At 35.2% G+C, this 15956-nt stretch overlaps 1 protein-coding gene across 2 annotated transcripts; it reads right to left on the bottom strand.

Annotated features, from left to right (window-relative positions):
• Positions 1-4980: 4980 nt before the first annotated feature.
• Positions 4981-15356, bottom strand: LOC588920 (vesicle-associated membrane protein 4). 2 transcript variants are annotated; one of them, XM_030997674.1, is made up of 7 exons: positions 15221-15356; positions 13252-13379; positions 12634-12746; positions 11372-11472; positions 7008-7087; positions 6471-6522; positions 4981-5750 (listed from the first exon to the last, which is right to left on the bottom strand). In XM_030997674.1, exons 2-7 carry the CDS (start codon positions 13315-13317, stop codon positions 5719-5721), a joined length of 444 nt encoding a protein of 147 aa, XP_030853534.1. In that variant the 5' UTR covers positions 13318-13379; positions 15221-15356; the 3' UTR covers positions 4981-5718. The 2 variants fall into 2 exon arrangements, with proteins under 2 accessions (XP_030853534.1, XP_030853535.1); XM_030997675.1 differs by lacking the exon at positions 7008-7087 and having other exon boundaries at positions 5708-5750.
• Between the last annotated feature and the right edge of the window lie 600 nt (positions 15357-15956).

Here is a 15956-nt window from a genome sequence, read left to right as displayed (position 1 = left end):
TATGATAGCTGTAATGAAAGGTTTAAGAGATTATTATGTATATATTTGTACTAGAGTCTAAGGTAGGATCCCAGACTTTATTTATGCTGATCGAATCGCTGTAGCCCACCTACTCTTTTTCTTTGTATAATTTGTTAACCCCTGATATGGTGCGTAGTTTGTTTTCCTTTCAATGCTCTGATTTTCTTATCGTCTGTTCAGAGCTGTACTCATATTACTTGGGCATTAGCTGAGCTACCTTAAAGGTGCTCTGGCATTCAAGGAATTTCTTCCTACCCAGTTACATCACTTGGGTGGAGAGTGGCTAATGCAAATTAGTGTCTAGCCGAAGGGCATTGGTGCCGTGGCGAGACTCGAACCGTGTGAGTCACAGCCCAGTGACCGTGACGTATCCACTAGACAATATGACACCTCTACACAATTACCATTGATTGTATGACTTGTGATCAATTTGAAATGATCAGAACTCTAAATAAGCCTGGGCCTTTAACGTCAAAGGATTTATTGATAAAGGTATTATGTCACTGAAGAGTTATGTTTAATCCTCCTAATCAATCCCTGATCTACATGTGATGATTTGCCATTGATTGTAGTTTTATATTTTATTTGTATTTACAGGGTAGCAGTTAATTGTTATATGTTTGTAGAAAATTGGGGGGTTGTATCACACCAATTCTCAATCACCAACTTTCAACTCAATGAGCTGTTTTTCTTGTACATTTAGGTGCTGTTATGACGTGATATTCATATAAATGTCCATCCAATTATCAATCTGCTGCTAGTTCTTTAAAAATTAATTTGGAACCATTTTCCAATCATGAAATTCTTGGAGTTTTGATGTATAGTATTTATTCCTACTTAAAATCATATATGTAGACAACTAGCTTTCTGTATATTGTATTCGAGTCAGAAATTTGTGTAGGCATGATTTGTTTCCTTCGGATAATTCTCTCTTTTTAATGCTGTAAATCTAATTTGCTCCGAGACATCTAGTATAGTATATTATTGCTGGTTTATATGTACTTAGACTGTATATAGCTTGACATTACATTATCCAAATCTGTATCTATTTGATGTACATGTACATGTATCTACCTGTTTAATATCTCATACAAACAATGATTCCTTGGAGATGGTTTTGACGGGTTTATTTACGCAACTGCTTAGAAAGCATGTGTATGCTTGTAAGGAAGCAATTAGGGGACTGACATCTTTAAATCCTCTCTGACTTGGTAATGAGGATTAATGCTTTAGCAAAGGACACTAGCGAACACTGCCTGAGTTTTGATGCCGGATAATCTCATGTTTGAGACCACTGCTCTACCACTGAGCCTCTTCTTTGCAGAGCTCAAGTAGTATTACATGGTGAGCAGAGTTTTGATGATGAACTACATCCTATACGATAAGTTGACTTTCAGAATAGAAACCATGTGAGAAGACTTGTTATCTTCTTTCAAAGTTTGCCTGTTGAGAGTTTAATTGAGGGATGTTAACTATAGTTCATGTTTATTTTTAAGATAAGTGTTGTGGTCACAGACACACATGTAAAATATCCTATCATTTATAGGTTCTACAAGTCATTCAACAACAAATTTTAAATGCTAAAAATGAAGGAAGTGTGTGCTTTTCTTTCAAGAACCTGCATTAATCTATGTGTACATTTATTAATTGAATTGTGTAATGATTGGTAATTTGGGGTTTGCTTCATGAATCTACCTTTACTCGTATCAAATACGATATCAAAAGAAAGGGGAAAAAAATTCAAAATTGAAGAGAGAGTACATGAACATGAAGCTCTGAAATGTAATTTGAGAACAACCAGTCCAGGCATTGTGCATTGAAAAATAAAAATAACTATGCGAGTATGACAGCAAAATGAAAACAAATTGATTACTAGTACCCAAAGTCACTAAAGGCAGGGTATTTTACCAATTTCGCTACCACTGCTGTAATGTATTTTTAATTGCGCCATCTTTTGGTGAAGGCGTTCATAGAGCGATTTCCAGTTCCTGTAGCCAAGCATCATTACGCGCGCGTCATGCGATTGGGGAGGCATTGTGGAACATGGTGTCGACATATCAGGACATTGTGAGCAGTAGATGGCAGTATACATTAAACCTGAAGTAGTGGCAGTAGAATTCCCTACCTTTAAAAAGCAAGAATGAAAGACAAATTATGTCTAGGGTCAGATAGGAGTTGTTTTTCAGATATTAATTACACGTAACAGCTTTGTAAAGAGTACTGTAAATATAAAATGTGTTTCCTCTATGCATATCTATCAATAGAATTACCATGTGATTAATAGAAATGTCATTTCTTGCTTACAAGTCGTTCAGATGATGTGGTAGAAGTTTAAGTTCGCTATGATTCAAATCTCATTACAAACTGTCATTATGTGCAATAATAAGCCTCGATGTGATGCCCACTATTACAGACAGTAAACTATTACAAGTGGAAATGTTATTCGATGTGATTTATAGATCAGTGAAGATGTAAAACTACACAAAAGTAGCTCTCGTAACTTACAAAATGAGTTTGCATTTACTTATTTTATGTCTAATACATTTGTAAGGTCATCATATTAAGAGTGATATATAAAGAAGATAGATATTAAAAGGAATGATCTATGTATATCTTCCCTCTTTGTGTTTGAGTATTTCTTGCTTTAATATACTTTTGTCTCCATTTTATATTAGGAAATCTCTCTCTCTTTCTCTCAGTTTGTGTGTTTGTTTTATTTTTTTGTTAGATAATAAGAAGGTTGATATATCCTTCCACAAGATATTAGAAGAAGCAAAATTATATGGGGTGTCACATTGATATGGAATTTCTTCTCCACTTAGGACAGTTATATACGGGTATATATATTATTATTTTTTTTTTTTTTTTTGGGGGGGGGGGGTTATCTGTACTACCATCCCAACGTTTTTTCAACCTCTCTTATCTCTCTAAATTCTCTCTCTCACTCTCTTTCTACCTTTCTCTCTCATCTAACTCTCTCTCTTTCTTTTATCTTTGTTGGTAAAACTTTCACCCCCCCCCCCCCCTCTATTCGGCTCTTCTTTCATTCTCTACCATTCTCTTGCCACATGTCTTTTCATAGATAACCCCATGTGACCCAGGTTTTGGAGATATTTTTGAGACGTGGGATGTTGTAAAAGCTTGTTCAGTACCAACATGTTTAAGGGATCCCCTTGCACAGCTCCTGGGTGGACTACTCTGAAAATATGCTGCTCAAAGTGGCGCTAATTTTTTTTTCCACAGCATATTTTCAGGGTACGATGGTACATCCAGAAGTGCAAGGCAGTCCCCTAAATCAATCAATACCAATCGAAACTCTACAACATCCCATGTTTAATTTTTTGTTTAAAAATAGGGTTTGGCCCCCCCCCCCCCCCCCCCCCCCCCCCCCCCCCCCCCCCGCTGGTTATTTATGCATCGACTCCCCTTACAACCAATGTACTAGAGTATTAATCCATGTCTCTGTGTCTGTAGTTGTATGATGAAGAGCTAAATACACTATTTTACAATGAAAATCTATCATTTTTTTAGCAATTATATATATCAAATTAAATCTTTAATATTTCACAAATATCAATACATCCCGAGTGTCAAATGCATGTTATCTATGCTACACTACTGTACACATTCGGATCATTAAAAAAAAATGCATAATTTTGTAATCATTCTTTACAATACATAACAAAGACTATTTTGCAGTCCTATAGAACTATAAAACACTTGGCAAAACAAATATCTGTATTTCTTTAATAGTTTTAAACATATACACAATTATCAATAATAAGAAACATTGTTTCCTTTGTCTCTCTTTAATTCCTTTTCGTCTTAATTGACAAACATAAATTATCAGCAATTACTAGACTAGGGGCCCTTTCATTAGAATTGATGCATCTCGTACAAAGTGTGCACCAATGGGGAGTATTCCTACCACATGGTCGCCATGAGGGCACATGGCAAGATCACTATCACAATGGCTTTCATTGTCATAATGGGGTTCAAACATAGATAGGACTTGCACCTTGTACATGAGCAACAACAAAAAAAGACAGCAAAAAAAAATGTTTGAGCCCTTACAATGCAGTACAATGTGATATTCGTGAATAGGAATTATTCAACGGTTTATAATAATTACAGTCTCTAAAATGGCAATGCAGTGTGAAATTTATAATCAATTGTGTACAATTTGATTCATTTCATTATTTTTTTTTTCTCAAACTGTGTAGGAGTAGAAAATAAGAATAGTTTGTGCCTATTTGAGGAGGAAAAAGTGATTTAAGTAGACCCCTGAGAATGCTTTGAATTGCTATGGGTTTAACAGACTATACCTGCAAAAAACAGAGTTTCTTCATACTGGCCAATATTGAGACATTGTCATGAACTAAACCTTCAATTTAAATCCTCAATTAATTAACATAGGCCAGGGAAGTATCTTCCAAAGCCGTCAAAATTACTGGTTTACTGACATCATATCGAAACATGTATTAAAATGAAACAATGAATGTCGTCAAACTTGTATTTATGACGGTTTTGTGAAGCAATGCCTTAAAGAGAAGGTTGAGTTCCGGGAAGAGGTAAAAAATATTTTGTGAGCGTTATCATTGTTATCATGCAAATGTGGAAGAACATCAGTTAAAAATGTTCCCTGAAAAGCATTGTTCTTCTTCAAATGCTTTAATATTTTAAATAAGGCATGTAACAGCATTAAAATTGGGACAGATTTTTATGCCACATGTTTGTGTAGTCCCATATACCGGTACATATTTCTGTGTACAATGCTTGTAACTTTACCAAGACTGGGCCAAATTTCTTATCATTTTGATGATTCCAGAACCTTGCAGTACACACCTAAACTTATATGCTAGATGATCGACCTATTCTGATCGATTCCACACCGTTTCTTTCACAATGCAATCGCATGACCAGAACTCAACTTTATCTTTAAGGACCTTGGGGGGAAAAGTTTACTTGCTGCATGACCGCAATAAAGGCCATAACTACTGCCACTGGAATAACTATACATGGTCATAATGGCCTTAATAAACATGTACATACAGCAGGCAGCTGACATGTATGTCATATATACATACAATAAATGTAAATAAAAATATAAATGCATCAAAATGCTACATGTATTGCACTAAAATAAGTTCTTATCTCAGATATGAGATGCTGTATGATGTGATGCAAAATTATAAAATATTCACATCATAGATGAGCACAATATACAAAATAAACCAGACATTTCAAAACTTACATGTTTAATTTCATTTCCATTCTATTTGAAAATCAATATGAAAATCTATGTAAATATATGGTGGCTACAGTCCCTGCTTTTATCCCTCGTAACTCTACAATTCAATAAATAAGTACGTGTAGAGCGTACATAAAGTCTTTGATACATAGACATTTAGTAAGAATATCTTTAACACATCATTTATCACTTCTGTTTCTGAACGTATCTTTTGCCTCCAAAGTATTAAAAACCTTACTATGCATCCTCTAAATGAATGTATCTGGTACATGTATAAACAACCCAAATAATCAAAAATTTCTTCTATTAATGATCTGATGATCTATTGCTTGAATACACAACAGATCTCATTATTTACAGATCTACAGTAGTCCCTTTCACAACTTGATCTATTCCAAACCTCTTTGTCTTTCGTTCAAACTAGCCATGCTAGTAGTCAGCCGATTTTACTTATTCCTGGTCTTTAAGATGATTGGAACTGCATCAAAAAAATGAAGAAAGGGGGGAAACATAGGTGAAAATTTGAAATGTCTATGGCAATTAAATGGTGAACAATAATTTTTTTTTTTAATGTTAGAAATTCCATGTTTCAAAATGTAATGACTTCCATTATTTGGTTGGTAGTCTCCGATGCCACTCATAAAAAAAATCTTATATTTTTCTTTACACTGGTATTTTGATATTTCAACATATTAAATAAAATGTGATTTTTGAGGGAGATTCTTCCTACTCTGTGATTTGCAGGTAAATATTATTATACAATCAAACATCATTTGGACATTAAAGGGAGAATAAAAAAGAGTGTACCGGTAGTTGTCTTTTTGCTGTTTAAATTGGTTTGACTTTAGTCAATGTAGTACATTTCAGGCAGATTTGTGTTCAATAAAGGTACAGAATTATCAATATAATTACATGTATTATTAATGCAGGCACAGATCCTGTTGGAATATTCTGTAAATCTGCCATTGGTGTATTCAATAAGCAAACCAAATATGATTTAAATCCAGTCAAACCTATCTTAGCCGACCAGCTCTCTATAAAGGCCACCTGTCTATAGTGGCCATGTATTTTTATCTCCCTCGAGAAACAATTGTGTGTTGGAGAACCTGTCTATAATGGCCACTATTTCCGTTTTCCTTGTGTGACCTTAATAGACAGGTTTGACTGTATTTACATCACTTCTTTCACTGAAACTTACTTAAAACGATGAGAAGGATAATAACAACCACCACTAGCATCAGGATCCGCATCTACAATGTATGTAAAGACACCGTAAACATTGAATCATAACATAATCCATACAGCGTAAATTGTGGTTATCCCGTTCTTAACAACAACAACAACAACAAAACACCAAAGAAAAAGGGTCCTTGCGTATGATCTGTCTACATTTACTGCCCATGCACTTGTATTAAATCTACTTATCAAAAAAATTTAAACCTGTCTGATTAATCAGTTTCTATGATTAATTATTTAAAAGGTTGGTCTATATTATACAGAAAATAACAGAAATGGGAACTATTATACAAATTTGTCTAGTCTGTTTGTCATATATACAGTGTATATAAACAAATATGTACATCTTGAATAGATGTATAACACAAAGTATTGGAAGCCTATCTTATAAAAATTATCACACATGAATAAACATGGGTTGTACATCTTTAGGAGAGACTTGTTCAATACAAATAACACTGACAATCAAGAAAGGTAGAATGATTGCGAGAAAGGTTACCTTGCATTGCTGCCACCAGAAATGTGACCTTAGACCCTTGGCACTAACTTTAAAGATGGATGCACTAAACATAAGGTCCTCTACAAAATATAAAATAAAAGATTTTATGTGTGTTGGTAAAGTGGAGTGTTTGATTGAACAACATACTGTATCAGTAATACCTGGACCTGCCGTCTGTTTCTAATACAGGTCAATTTCTTAACCCGTTCAGCTCGGCATTATTCAGCCTGATAGCCACCTCACAAACGAGATTAAAAATCGAACACGCCGTACCGTGAGACCGCTCAGCGCGCACCACAATGCGTGTGCGTTCAAGCGGCCAGAGGCTTCGACTAACGGGAACCTAGCGCATGCGCAGATCATTTGCCAATCTGGCTTTGTCATGTCGAGAACACGTTGCACGGTCGTTCTCTGCTGTGCTCCAAGCCTCTCAGTTCTTTCAGCTCTTTCGTAGGGTTTTCTTCTTCGTTATCTTTTCTTCTTCTTCGCCTCATTCTTATTTTGTTCTTCTTCTTTCTCTTTTTATTTAGATACTCAATTTCATGTGAAAATACACAATTTATAAGAAATTAAAGATTTGAATGTAAATCTCTGTTGCATCATATTCATATTATGAAATAATTTATCAGCCTAAATTGATGGTTATAATATTATTTTGTCGGATATTATACTATAGCAAAAAGATATAGACATGATAAAATAAAACTAAAGAAGAATCCAGAATGGGGGAGGGTTGGGGTGAAAGGAGAGACAAACGAATAGTAATAAATAAATACAGTACAGACTATACCGATGTGCCCAACTTTTTTTTTCTCTCTCTCCCTCTCTCACTCTTTCTCTCACTCTTTCTCTCTGTCTGTCTGTCTTTCTCTCTCTCTCTCTCTCTCTCATATTGTTCATCTTCTTTCTCTGAAGAATCTTTTCTTTCTTCTTCTCACTCTTAATCCCTCTTCTTCTTCTTCTTCCTCTTCTTCTTCTTCTTCTTCATCTCTTTTTATTTAGATACCCAATTGTATGAGAAAAATACACAATTTATAAAAAGTAAAAGATTTTTATGTAAATTTATGTTGCATTAAATTAATATGAAATAGTATATCAGCATAAATTGACGGTTATAATATATGTCGGACATTATACTTTAGCGAAAAGATATAAACATGATAAAATGAAACTAAAGAAGAATCCAGAACGGGGGAGGGGTTGAAAGGAGAGACAACATTACATAATAATAAATAAATACAGTACAGACTATAAGGATGCACCCAGCTTTCTCTCTTTCTCTATATATTATATATCTCTGTCTATCTGTCTGTCTTTCTCTCTCTTTCTGTCTCGCTCTCTCTCGCTCTCTAAAAAGATTATAGGGAAAACGAAATAGTGTGTAAGTATTTGGAGAGCAAAATGATTAGTTTGTTTTATTTACTAATGTAAAGCGCTTTGAGCATGTTCATGCCATATAAATATCAATATGTATGAATATATTGCCAAATTTTGACAATTGCAGTTTGTAAGTATATGTATTGACAAAGTACATACAAATAAAACCGACACAGAAATGTCTGCAAGTATTTGGGACCTATATAGAATGTGCGAAAAGAGCTTTGTCTTTGTCTTTGGCCCATGCATGTTCCCACAGCTGAGTTACGTAAGAGGAACAATGAACGTTGCTGAGGGTACGGGTCGTTGTCATGGCTATAAACTCTAAAAAGCGGAAGTAAGGTAAGGGTATAATTGAATAATTGGATGACAGATCTGAGATTATATTATCAAAAAAAAAAAGAGAAGAGTATGAATTTACAAATAGTACCAACAAATAGAAGAAGAAAAAATAAAGTGAGAGGCGTAAATATTCTAAAAAAAGAATGAAACGCCGATAATACCAAACAACAACAACAACAACAATGAAATGACTTTGTATTCATGTATAACCCTGGTTTATGTTGTTTTGGGGGAGGGAAGGGTCTTGTTGTTATTGCAGTTGTCGTTGCTGTTTTTAAAATTTTTAAATGGGATCACGTTCCGACATTCTCATAAATAAAAATCATATAACGTAAAGCCAGACTTTACCCTATCTGAAACACTCATTCAAAGACAACAATCATGCACGATAAAGGAATGGACAAGAATATGTGATAAAGATAAAATGTCACAGACAAATAGATAATTATAAGAAATGATTGTTTCTCTCTCTTTTTCCCTCTGCTTATGTGTCTCTCTCTCTCCCTCTATCTCTCACTTGGTCGCTTTCTCTGTCTATCTACCAATTTTGTTCCGCCGTTTGCTTGTATGCCGGCACCATTCCTATTTTGAGATAAATTATTATAAAATAATGATGATATACACACTTTATTATACCTTATATTTATTATAGGGAGCGAAGTAAAAAACGAGCGGCTGATAATGTCTAAATGCGAAGAATATTACTGTACAATAATTATATTTATAAAGTAAAACTTTTGAATGAAAATCTCTGTTGCAACAAATTGATATAAACACTGTTTATTATGCTATATTGACAATACTATTATGCGTCGGACATTATACTTCAGCGAAAAGATATCTATATGATAACAAAAAGGACAGACTAAAGGCGACAAAAATCGGAGCTGGGGGTGGGGGGGGGGGGGGAGGATAATTCCGTGGGGAGAGAGAGGAAGAGTAAGGGGTCGTTTTTCAGAACATAACATTTGAACATTTCATATGCCCGCTCAAGCCAAGACCGGCTTTAGGTTGATCAAGATATTTTACTTCAACCTGCTCTAAAATTGTTACATGCCCTCGTAAAGGTGTATAAGTTAGAGTGGTTGTTTGTATTGTAATGTAAATTGACCTATTTACGCCTACATCCTCTTCTTTCAAAACGGCAATCTTCTAGAGTAGTTACTTCTTTACATTCTTTTGTTCCCCCTTATCGTGGGGCAGCTGATGAGGGAGCCTGGATAAGCCTTTCATAAAAGAGGAGGTCCATACATGAATGATTCGCTAAATTGGTCAAGTTGATAAAATGAAAAGCGTATTGTCATGTAAATACAATGACGTAAAAGATAGCTGTGGAGTCAAAACTTTTGAGACGACAGGCTTTATAGATAATATGGAAATATCATTGAATGTCGTTGTTTCATATTCTTCATTTTCTACGTCCGACGAATACTCTTCTTCGCTTGATAAGTCCATTTTATCATATTCATTTTCTGAGTCCGAGTCAAGGATCGCTTCTCGAGCATCTTCAACGCTAAAAATAGGCTTTCTCCGATGACGAGACATTTTGAGAAACTATCTTACATAGATAAAGAGCAGTTATAAGCAAAGAATTGAGAACTAATTTGTGCAACCAACTATCATGAAAATCAAAAAGCTGAACTAAATAGTAAAACTCCGACACTTTATAGCACGATAAGTAAATAATAGCCGACAACCTTGAAACGAAACAATGGGATGGACTATATCGAGACTAGCTAATCTCTCCAATAATAGGTCGGCCCGTTACCCTGTGTACGTACGCATGAGTAAACTGAACTGAGAGCGCTAGGTCGAACGAGACTGTAATATACTATAAGCTTTTCAATAATCGGCCCGTTACCATGAATAGGCGTCAATGACCATATAAGGCCAAGGCTCATGCATTGAACGGTGTATCCGCGCGTGCCGAGTACAAAAGTTTTTTCCAGAGCGAGTGTGGAATTCGCTGCTTGTAAAATCATTATGTCCGGCTTACACATTCCTAGGCATAGTAACCCAGCTAGTTAGCAGCAGCGAATCCGAAAATCTATGAAAATAACGTAAACTGACTTGCATGTGTTCTATACGAATATCCTGAAAGAGGACTCGTGCATTCTCATGCTAAACTTGTAATAAAACAAAAATTACGCATCTACAGTCGGTAAAAAATGAGATGCATGTAGCCAAAGGTTCAAGGTTTGTATACAGGTAGTTTATATTGTATTTAGAAGGTGAATAGATGTACTTTTCTGCAATAAAAGAAGCCCTTGCTCGGACCCGAGAAATCTCGGTTCCCGTTTGTGAGTACGTACCTCGGGACCCGAGAAATCTCGGTTCCCGAGTTGAACGGGTTAACTTCAGGACACACACTGCCACCACCACCATCATCATTCCACTTGTCCAAAACTATGTGGTTGGATGTCGAAATCTTCATGGCACTATTCCATGCTGTCCAATCTCTGGCATACACATTAATAAGGTTGGCAGTCAAAGATTTTCTGACAATGATTTTCTGTGGTCATGCAATCTGTATCTATCCATAACCCCCAAACGCTATCTCAGTCTAAGCCCTAATCTCATATATTTACCAAACTTTTATTGCACCAATAATTCCAATAAAAAGTTGATTTGACGGTTGACCATACCTGTCTTATCTTCTAGATCTTCCAGCTTTTCTCCCCTGTCCATAACCTTCTCCATGTTTCCTCTCATTACTCCTACCACTTCATCTACTTGACTTTGAACTCTGTAATAAAACAACATTTCATTTCATTTCATTTATTTCATCCTCCATAAAAAAAAATTAAAACATACAAACATGATATACAGATAAAAAGATTGATTACAAGAAAAATACAAAGGGAAGGAGCAAATAAATTTGATGGGAACGTGGGGTTAACAAAAAGGGCAATTAGCCTTAGGTTTAAAGAAAAAAAAGATATTATATTGCCCTTTAGGTGCCAAAACATGCATCAGTTGGTCTGAAATTATTATTTTTTAATCCCTCTTTTGGCTGATATTTCTCAGTTTTGAATGCTTTAATACATTTTTTTTTCTAAAAAACGGTAAAAACAATATTTTTTTTTAAAGCTGACCTTAGATTTCATGATTTTGGGGTCGGTCGAGGGCAATACAACATCTTTATTTTTTAGGCCTTATGAACGTCAACCCCTTAAAAAGTTGGATAAACAAATTAATCCAAAAGCATGGAGGATACACCAACATACACATGTCTACGGCATTTATCTCTTGATACAAGTGGAAAAACAAGAGGAGAAACATATATGTTCTAACACATTTCATTCTAATTTCTTTTCTTCTACCAGAGCTAGATACCTTTATATCTAAACCAGAAATTCACAGCACTGAAAATAACAAATGGCAGCTGCATTATAATTCAAAGTTCTATTTGCTTCGAAAAAAAACCACTTAAAGAGTAAAATGTACTGATCACACCATCAAACTCAATTTAGAATGATTGGTACAAGTTAAATTTCTTTAAAGTATTAGGGCATTGGACAATGGCTTGGAATTATATATTTTTAGGGGGTTCTAATCGATGTGTCATGTCGATATTTTTGAAAGTTCACCCATGTCTGCCATTTCCCCTGTTAACTCAGAATTACACTTAACAATACATGCCAAACATGTAATAATGATTTTGCATACAGTACTTAGTTGATACCTTCAATGGTACATTGGACAAAAAGGAATATTCTAGCCAAGCATCCAATTTCTCATAGATCATTAAACACTGATACAGTCAAACCTGTCTATTAAGGCTATCCAGGGAGATGTCAGTTACTCCTTGGGCTATCCAAGGGAAACAGAAATTAGTGGCCACTATAGACAGGTGGCCTTTATAGAATAATATAATCTAAATTTGCATCACTATTGGTGCTCATACTTTTGTACTTTGGAGCTACTCTGATTACTTTGTCCAGGTTTTGGCACAGGACTCCGCTCATAAAAGAAATCTTCTTCTTCATCATCATCATGGTATTCACCCAACAAGTTTACCTAGAAAGAAATAGATCATAGAAATCAATTAGATCATCACAAAGTTGGCCAAACATGAACAAAACTTAGCAAAATCGGCCTAGACTGTAAACAAATATGAACAAAACGAAGCAAGTATTACTAACACTTGCTTCACCACAGAAATGAATGAATGAATGATGCATCAATCTTCAGGGAAGGTACAAAGACACGGTTAAATGCTAAACTTCTGCTTAGCCTGAATGGTCAATTCTGTATGCAACATTTGGAGGAATACAAGTGATTCCAGCAAGTGAAATAACAGTAACTTATGATAGGTCGCCTATAGGTGCTGACCTCTCAATGAGATTACACTGGATTACAATGTTACATGTTCACTTGAATTGCAAACAGCTGTACACAAAGTCATGTTCTAATAAACATTGGACAACATTAAAAATGGAACAGTCCCAAGCGAGAAGTATTTGATATATCTCAAACCCTATGCCTATGGAAAACCTTTACTTTAGAATGAAATGTGACTCACCCTTTCAACATCATTAGAACCTGCAAGGTCCCCGCTTCGAAGGTGTCGCTTAAATTTTGGAGGCATTTTTCCAAATCTATTAACATTTTCCGAAACAGAAGTTTGTGGAATACGGTTCTGGGCTTAATCTGAGGAAGAGAAAGAAGATGCAAAACAAAGTAATGGCGATGATCTAATAATAGATGAATGGACTACTGTAACAATGTTGTTTTAGCGAAATTAATTATTCGCGCTGAGCAACCCCAAAACATATTCACTGGTTCTTAAAGGTAAAGACCAGTTATGGTCATGCGATTGCATTGTGAAAGAAACGTTATGGAATCGATCAAAAAAGGTTAATCATCCAGCATCTAGCATCTGCAAGGTTCTGGAATCATCAAAATGATAAGAAATTAGGGCTGTGCACAACAGTGTAATGAGGTACCCGAGTACACTCCCAGGCTCACAGGCGAATACTCGAATATTCGGACGCCATGTTTTTTTTATAATTTTTTGAATTTTTTTGAATTTTTTTGAATTTTTTTGATTTTTTTTGAATTTTTTGATTTTTTGATTTTTTTTCTTATTTTTCTTTTTTTGCCACTACCATACCACTCGGCAGTTTCTCAGGTCCCTCGCTGAAAACGCATGCAACTTTACTTTGAGTTGCAGTTGAAGGCGCCGATTTAATAAGAATAATAACAGTAAACAATGCTGTTTTAAAAACCAAAGATGGCAGAATAATCCATTTTCCTCCAAGTCCAAACAGAAATCTGGACATTTGGTCCCAGTTTCTGAAAGGTGAGTTTGACAGTGCTTGAGTTGGGAAACATTTTTACCGACGGTACCATGCCAGCGGACGCCGCTCTCCCTGGCATGGGTAAGCGTGGGCCTGGACATTTTTTTTTTTTTTTTGCGGCCGAATATTCGGGTACTAGAAATCGTACCCGAGTAGTTGTCAACCGTGCGGGTACTCGAGCATTCGACTACCCGTCGCAGCCTTATAAGAAATTTGGCCCATTCTTCATAAAGTTACAAGCACTACACACAGAAAGATGTATATGGGACTACCCTATATCTCTCACAGACCATGAGAGAAACAAATTTACCAAATATATGAATTAGTAGGCGGTTTCCCGGCAAATTTTTTATCATCATGTATTAGTCAAAACATATTCTTTCACATGATTGGTAATAGAGCTTCCATTTCATTTTTTGAAATTGGGGCGTTTCCAATACTGGTCTTTACCTTTTGATTTGCGTTGTACGCAACTCAGCCCTTTCAAAACACACATAAGTCATGTTTATATCTTTGCATGTTTTACTATTCGCGGACACCAAGTTTAGCAGGAAAATTAAAGCACCGCTAATATTACGTTTACAGTACCATAAAAATGCATCCTCTCCTGCTTCTTTTTTACTCTTCTTTCTTCTTCTATTATTCCACTCCAGTATCATCTTGTCCGTCTCCTTGATTCTTGTTTTCCTCTCTTCTTACTTTAGACTTTACTACCCTTTTCCTTCTTTCTTAATTTCTAAATTTAATCTCAGACTAGAAATAGAATTCTAGAAGTAGAAGTGTAGTTTTTTCACTTTTATTTTGAGCCTTTGTTTGAGCTAATCTTGACTCTTTTTTTGCTTAGCTTATACCTTTGTCATCTTCTTCTTCCTCTTAATTTTACCTCTTTTCCCTTCTCTTCTACTCTCTCGGTGTCTCTCTCTCTCTCGGTGTCTCTCTCTCTCTCTCTCTCTCTCTCTCTCTCTCTCTCTCTCTCTCTCTCTCTCTCTCTCTTGCCTCTTCCTCCAAAAGAATGCAAAACAAGTCAAAAGACCGTAGGGCCTACCCTTCCAACAATGAACCGCACACGATATTCATCACACGGGACCACACTCAATTAAGAGAACCTACACAAATACAGTCTGGCTAGGCCTTTAGGATCATATCATTGTCATGAATTCTTCTGTTGCATTATTGAAACAAGATACACACCTTTTTCTCTTGGGCTTCAAGGACACATCGATGACAGGAACATTTTGAGGATAAATCGTAAATAAAGTTGAATAAACCGTAAAAACAAGGCCCAACCTTTTGCTTCTCACGGATGAGACATAAACACTTGCTTAATTATAACGCGGATGGCGCTCTAACACTTACTCGCAGATCGCAGCGCACTCGCACCTTCACCTTACACTTATTGTTTTATAAGAAAATCTTTTATTCAGATTGCTTAATTTATATTGAACTAATTCATTTGCAAAGAAGAAAAGTTTATACTGTACAAATTCTTCCTTTTTCATAATTTTTTATCCGAAAATATTGATATGAAGTAGAATGTTTTATACTGGTTGAATAAATGAAATGAAAATTAAATGGAAAAAAAGTAGGCCTATTATCGTCAACTTTTTCTCTCTTTTTTCTTCTCCCAAATCGCAGAACTATATATCAAAATTTGTATATTTGATCATGTGATTTAATATGTACTATATTAGTTTGGATACTGATGAAAAATATTTGTAAAATGTGTCTATGTTTATAATGTATAATACAATGTATTATGTTTATACTGTTAGGACAATTGTGTTTATCTTTATCATTTTGTATATGAAAATCTGAATAACGGTAAAAAAAAACCTTTTACAAAAAAAAAAATCGTATGCATAGTTCTAGATAATCGCTCCTCTCTATAGTAGCTGAGATCCCCTCTGGTGTAGATTTAAGTGCAATT

Source organism: Strongylocentrotus purpuratus, unplaced genomic scaffold, assembly GCF_000002235.5.
Source record: "Strongylocentrotus purpuratus isolate Spur 01 unplaced genomic scaffold, Spur_5.0 spur5_scaffold_4, whole genome shotgun sequence".
Classification (NCBI taxonomy): Eukaryota; Metazoa; Echinodermata; class Echinoidea; order Camarodonta; family Strongylocentrotidae; genus Strongylocentrotus; species Strongylocentrotus purpuratus.
Note: the sequence above shows the minus strand (reverse complement) of the source record. Positions and strands in the feature narration are given on the sequence as shown.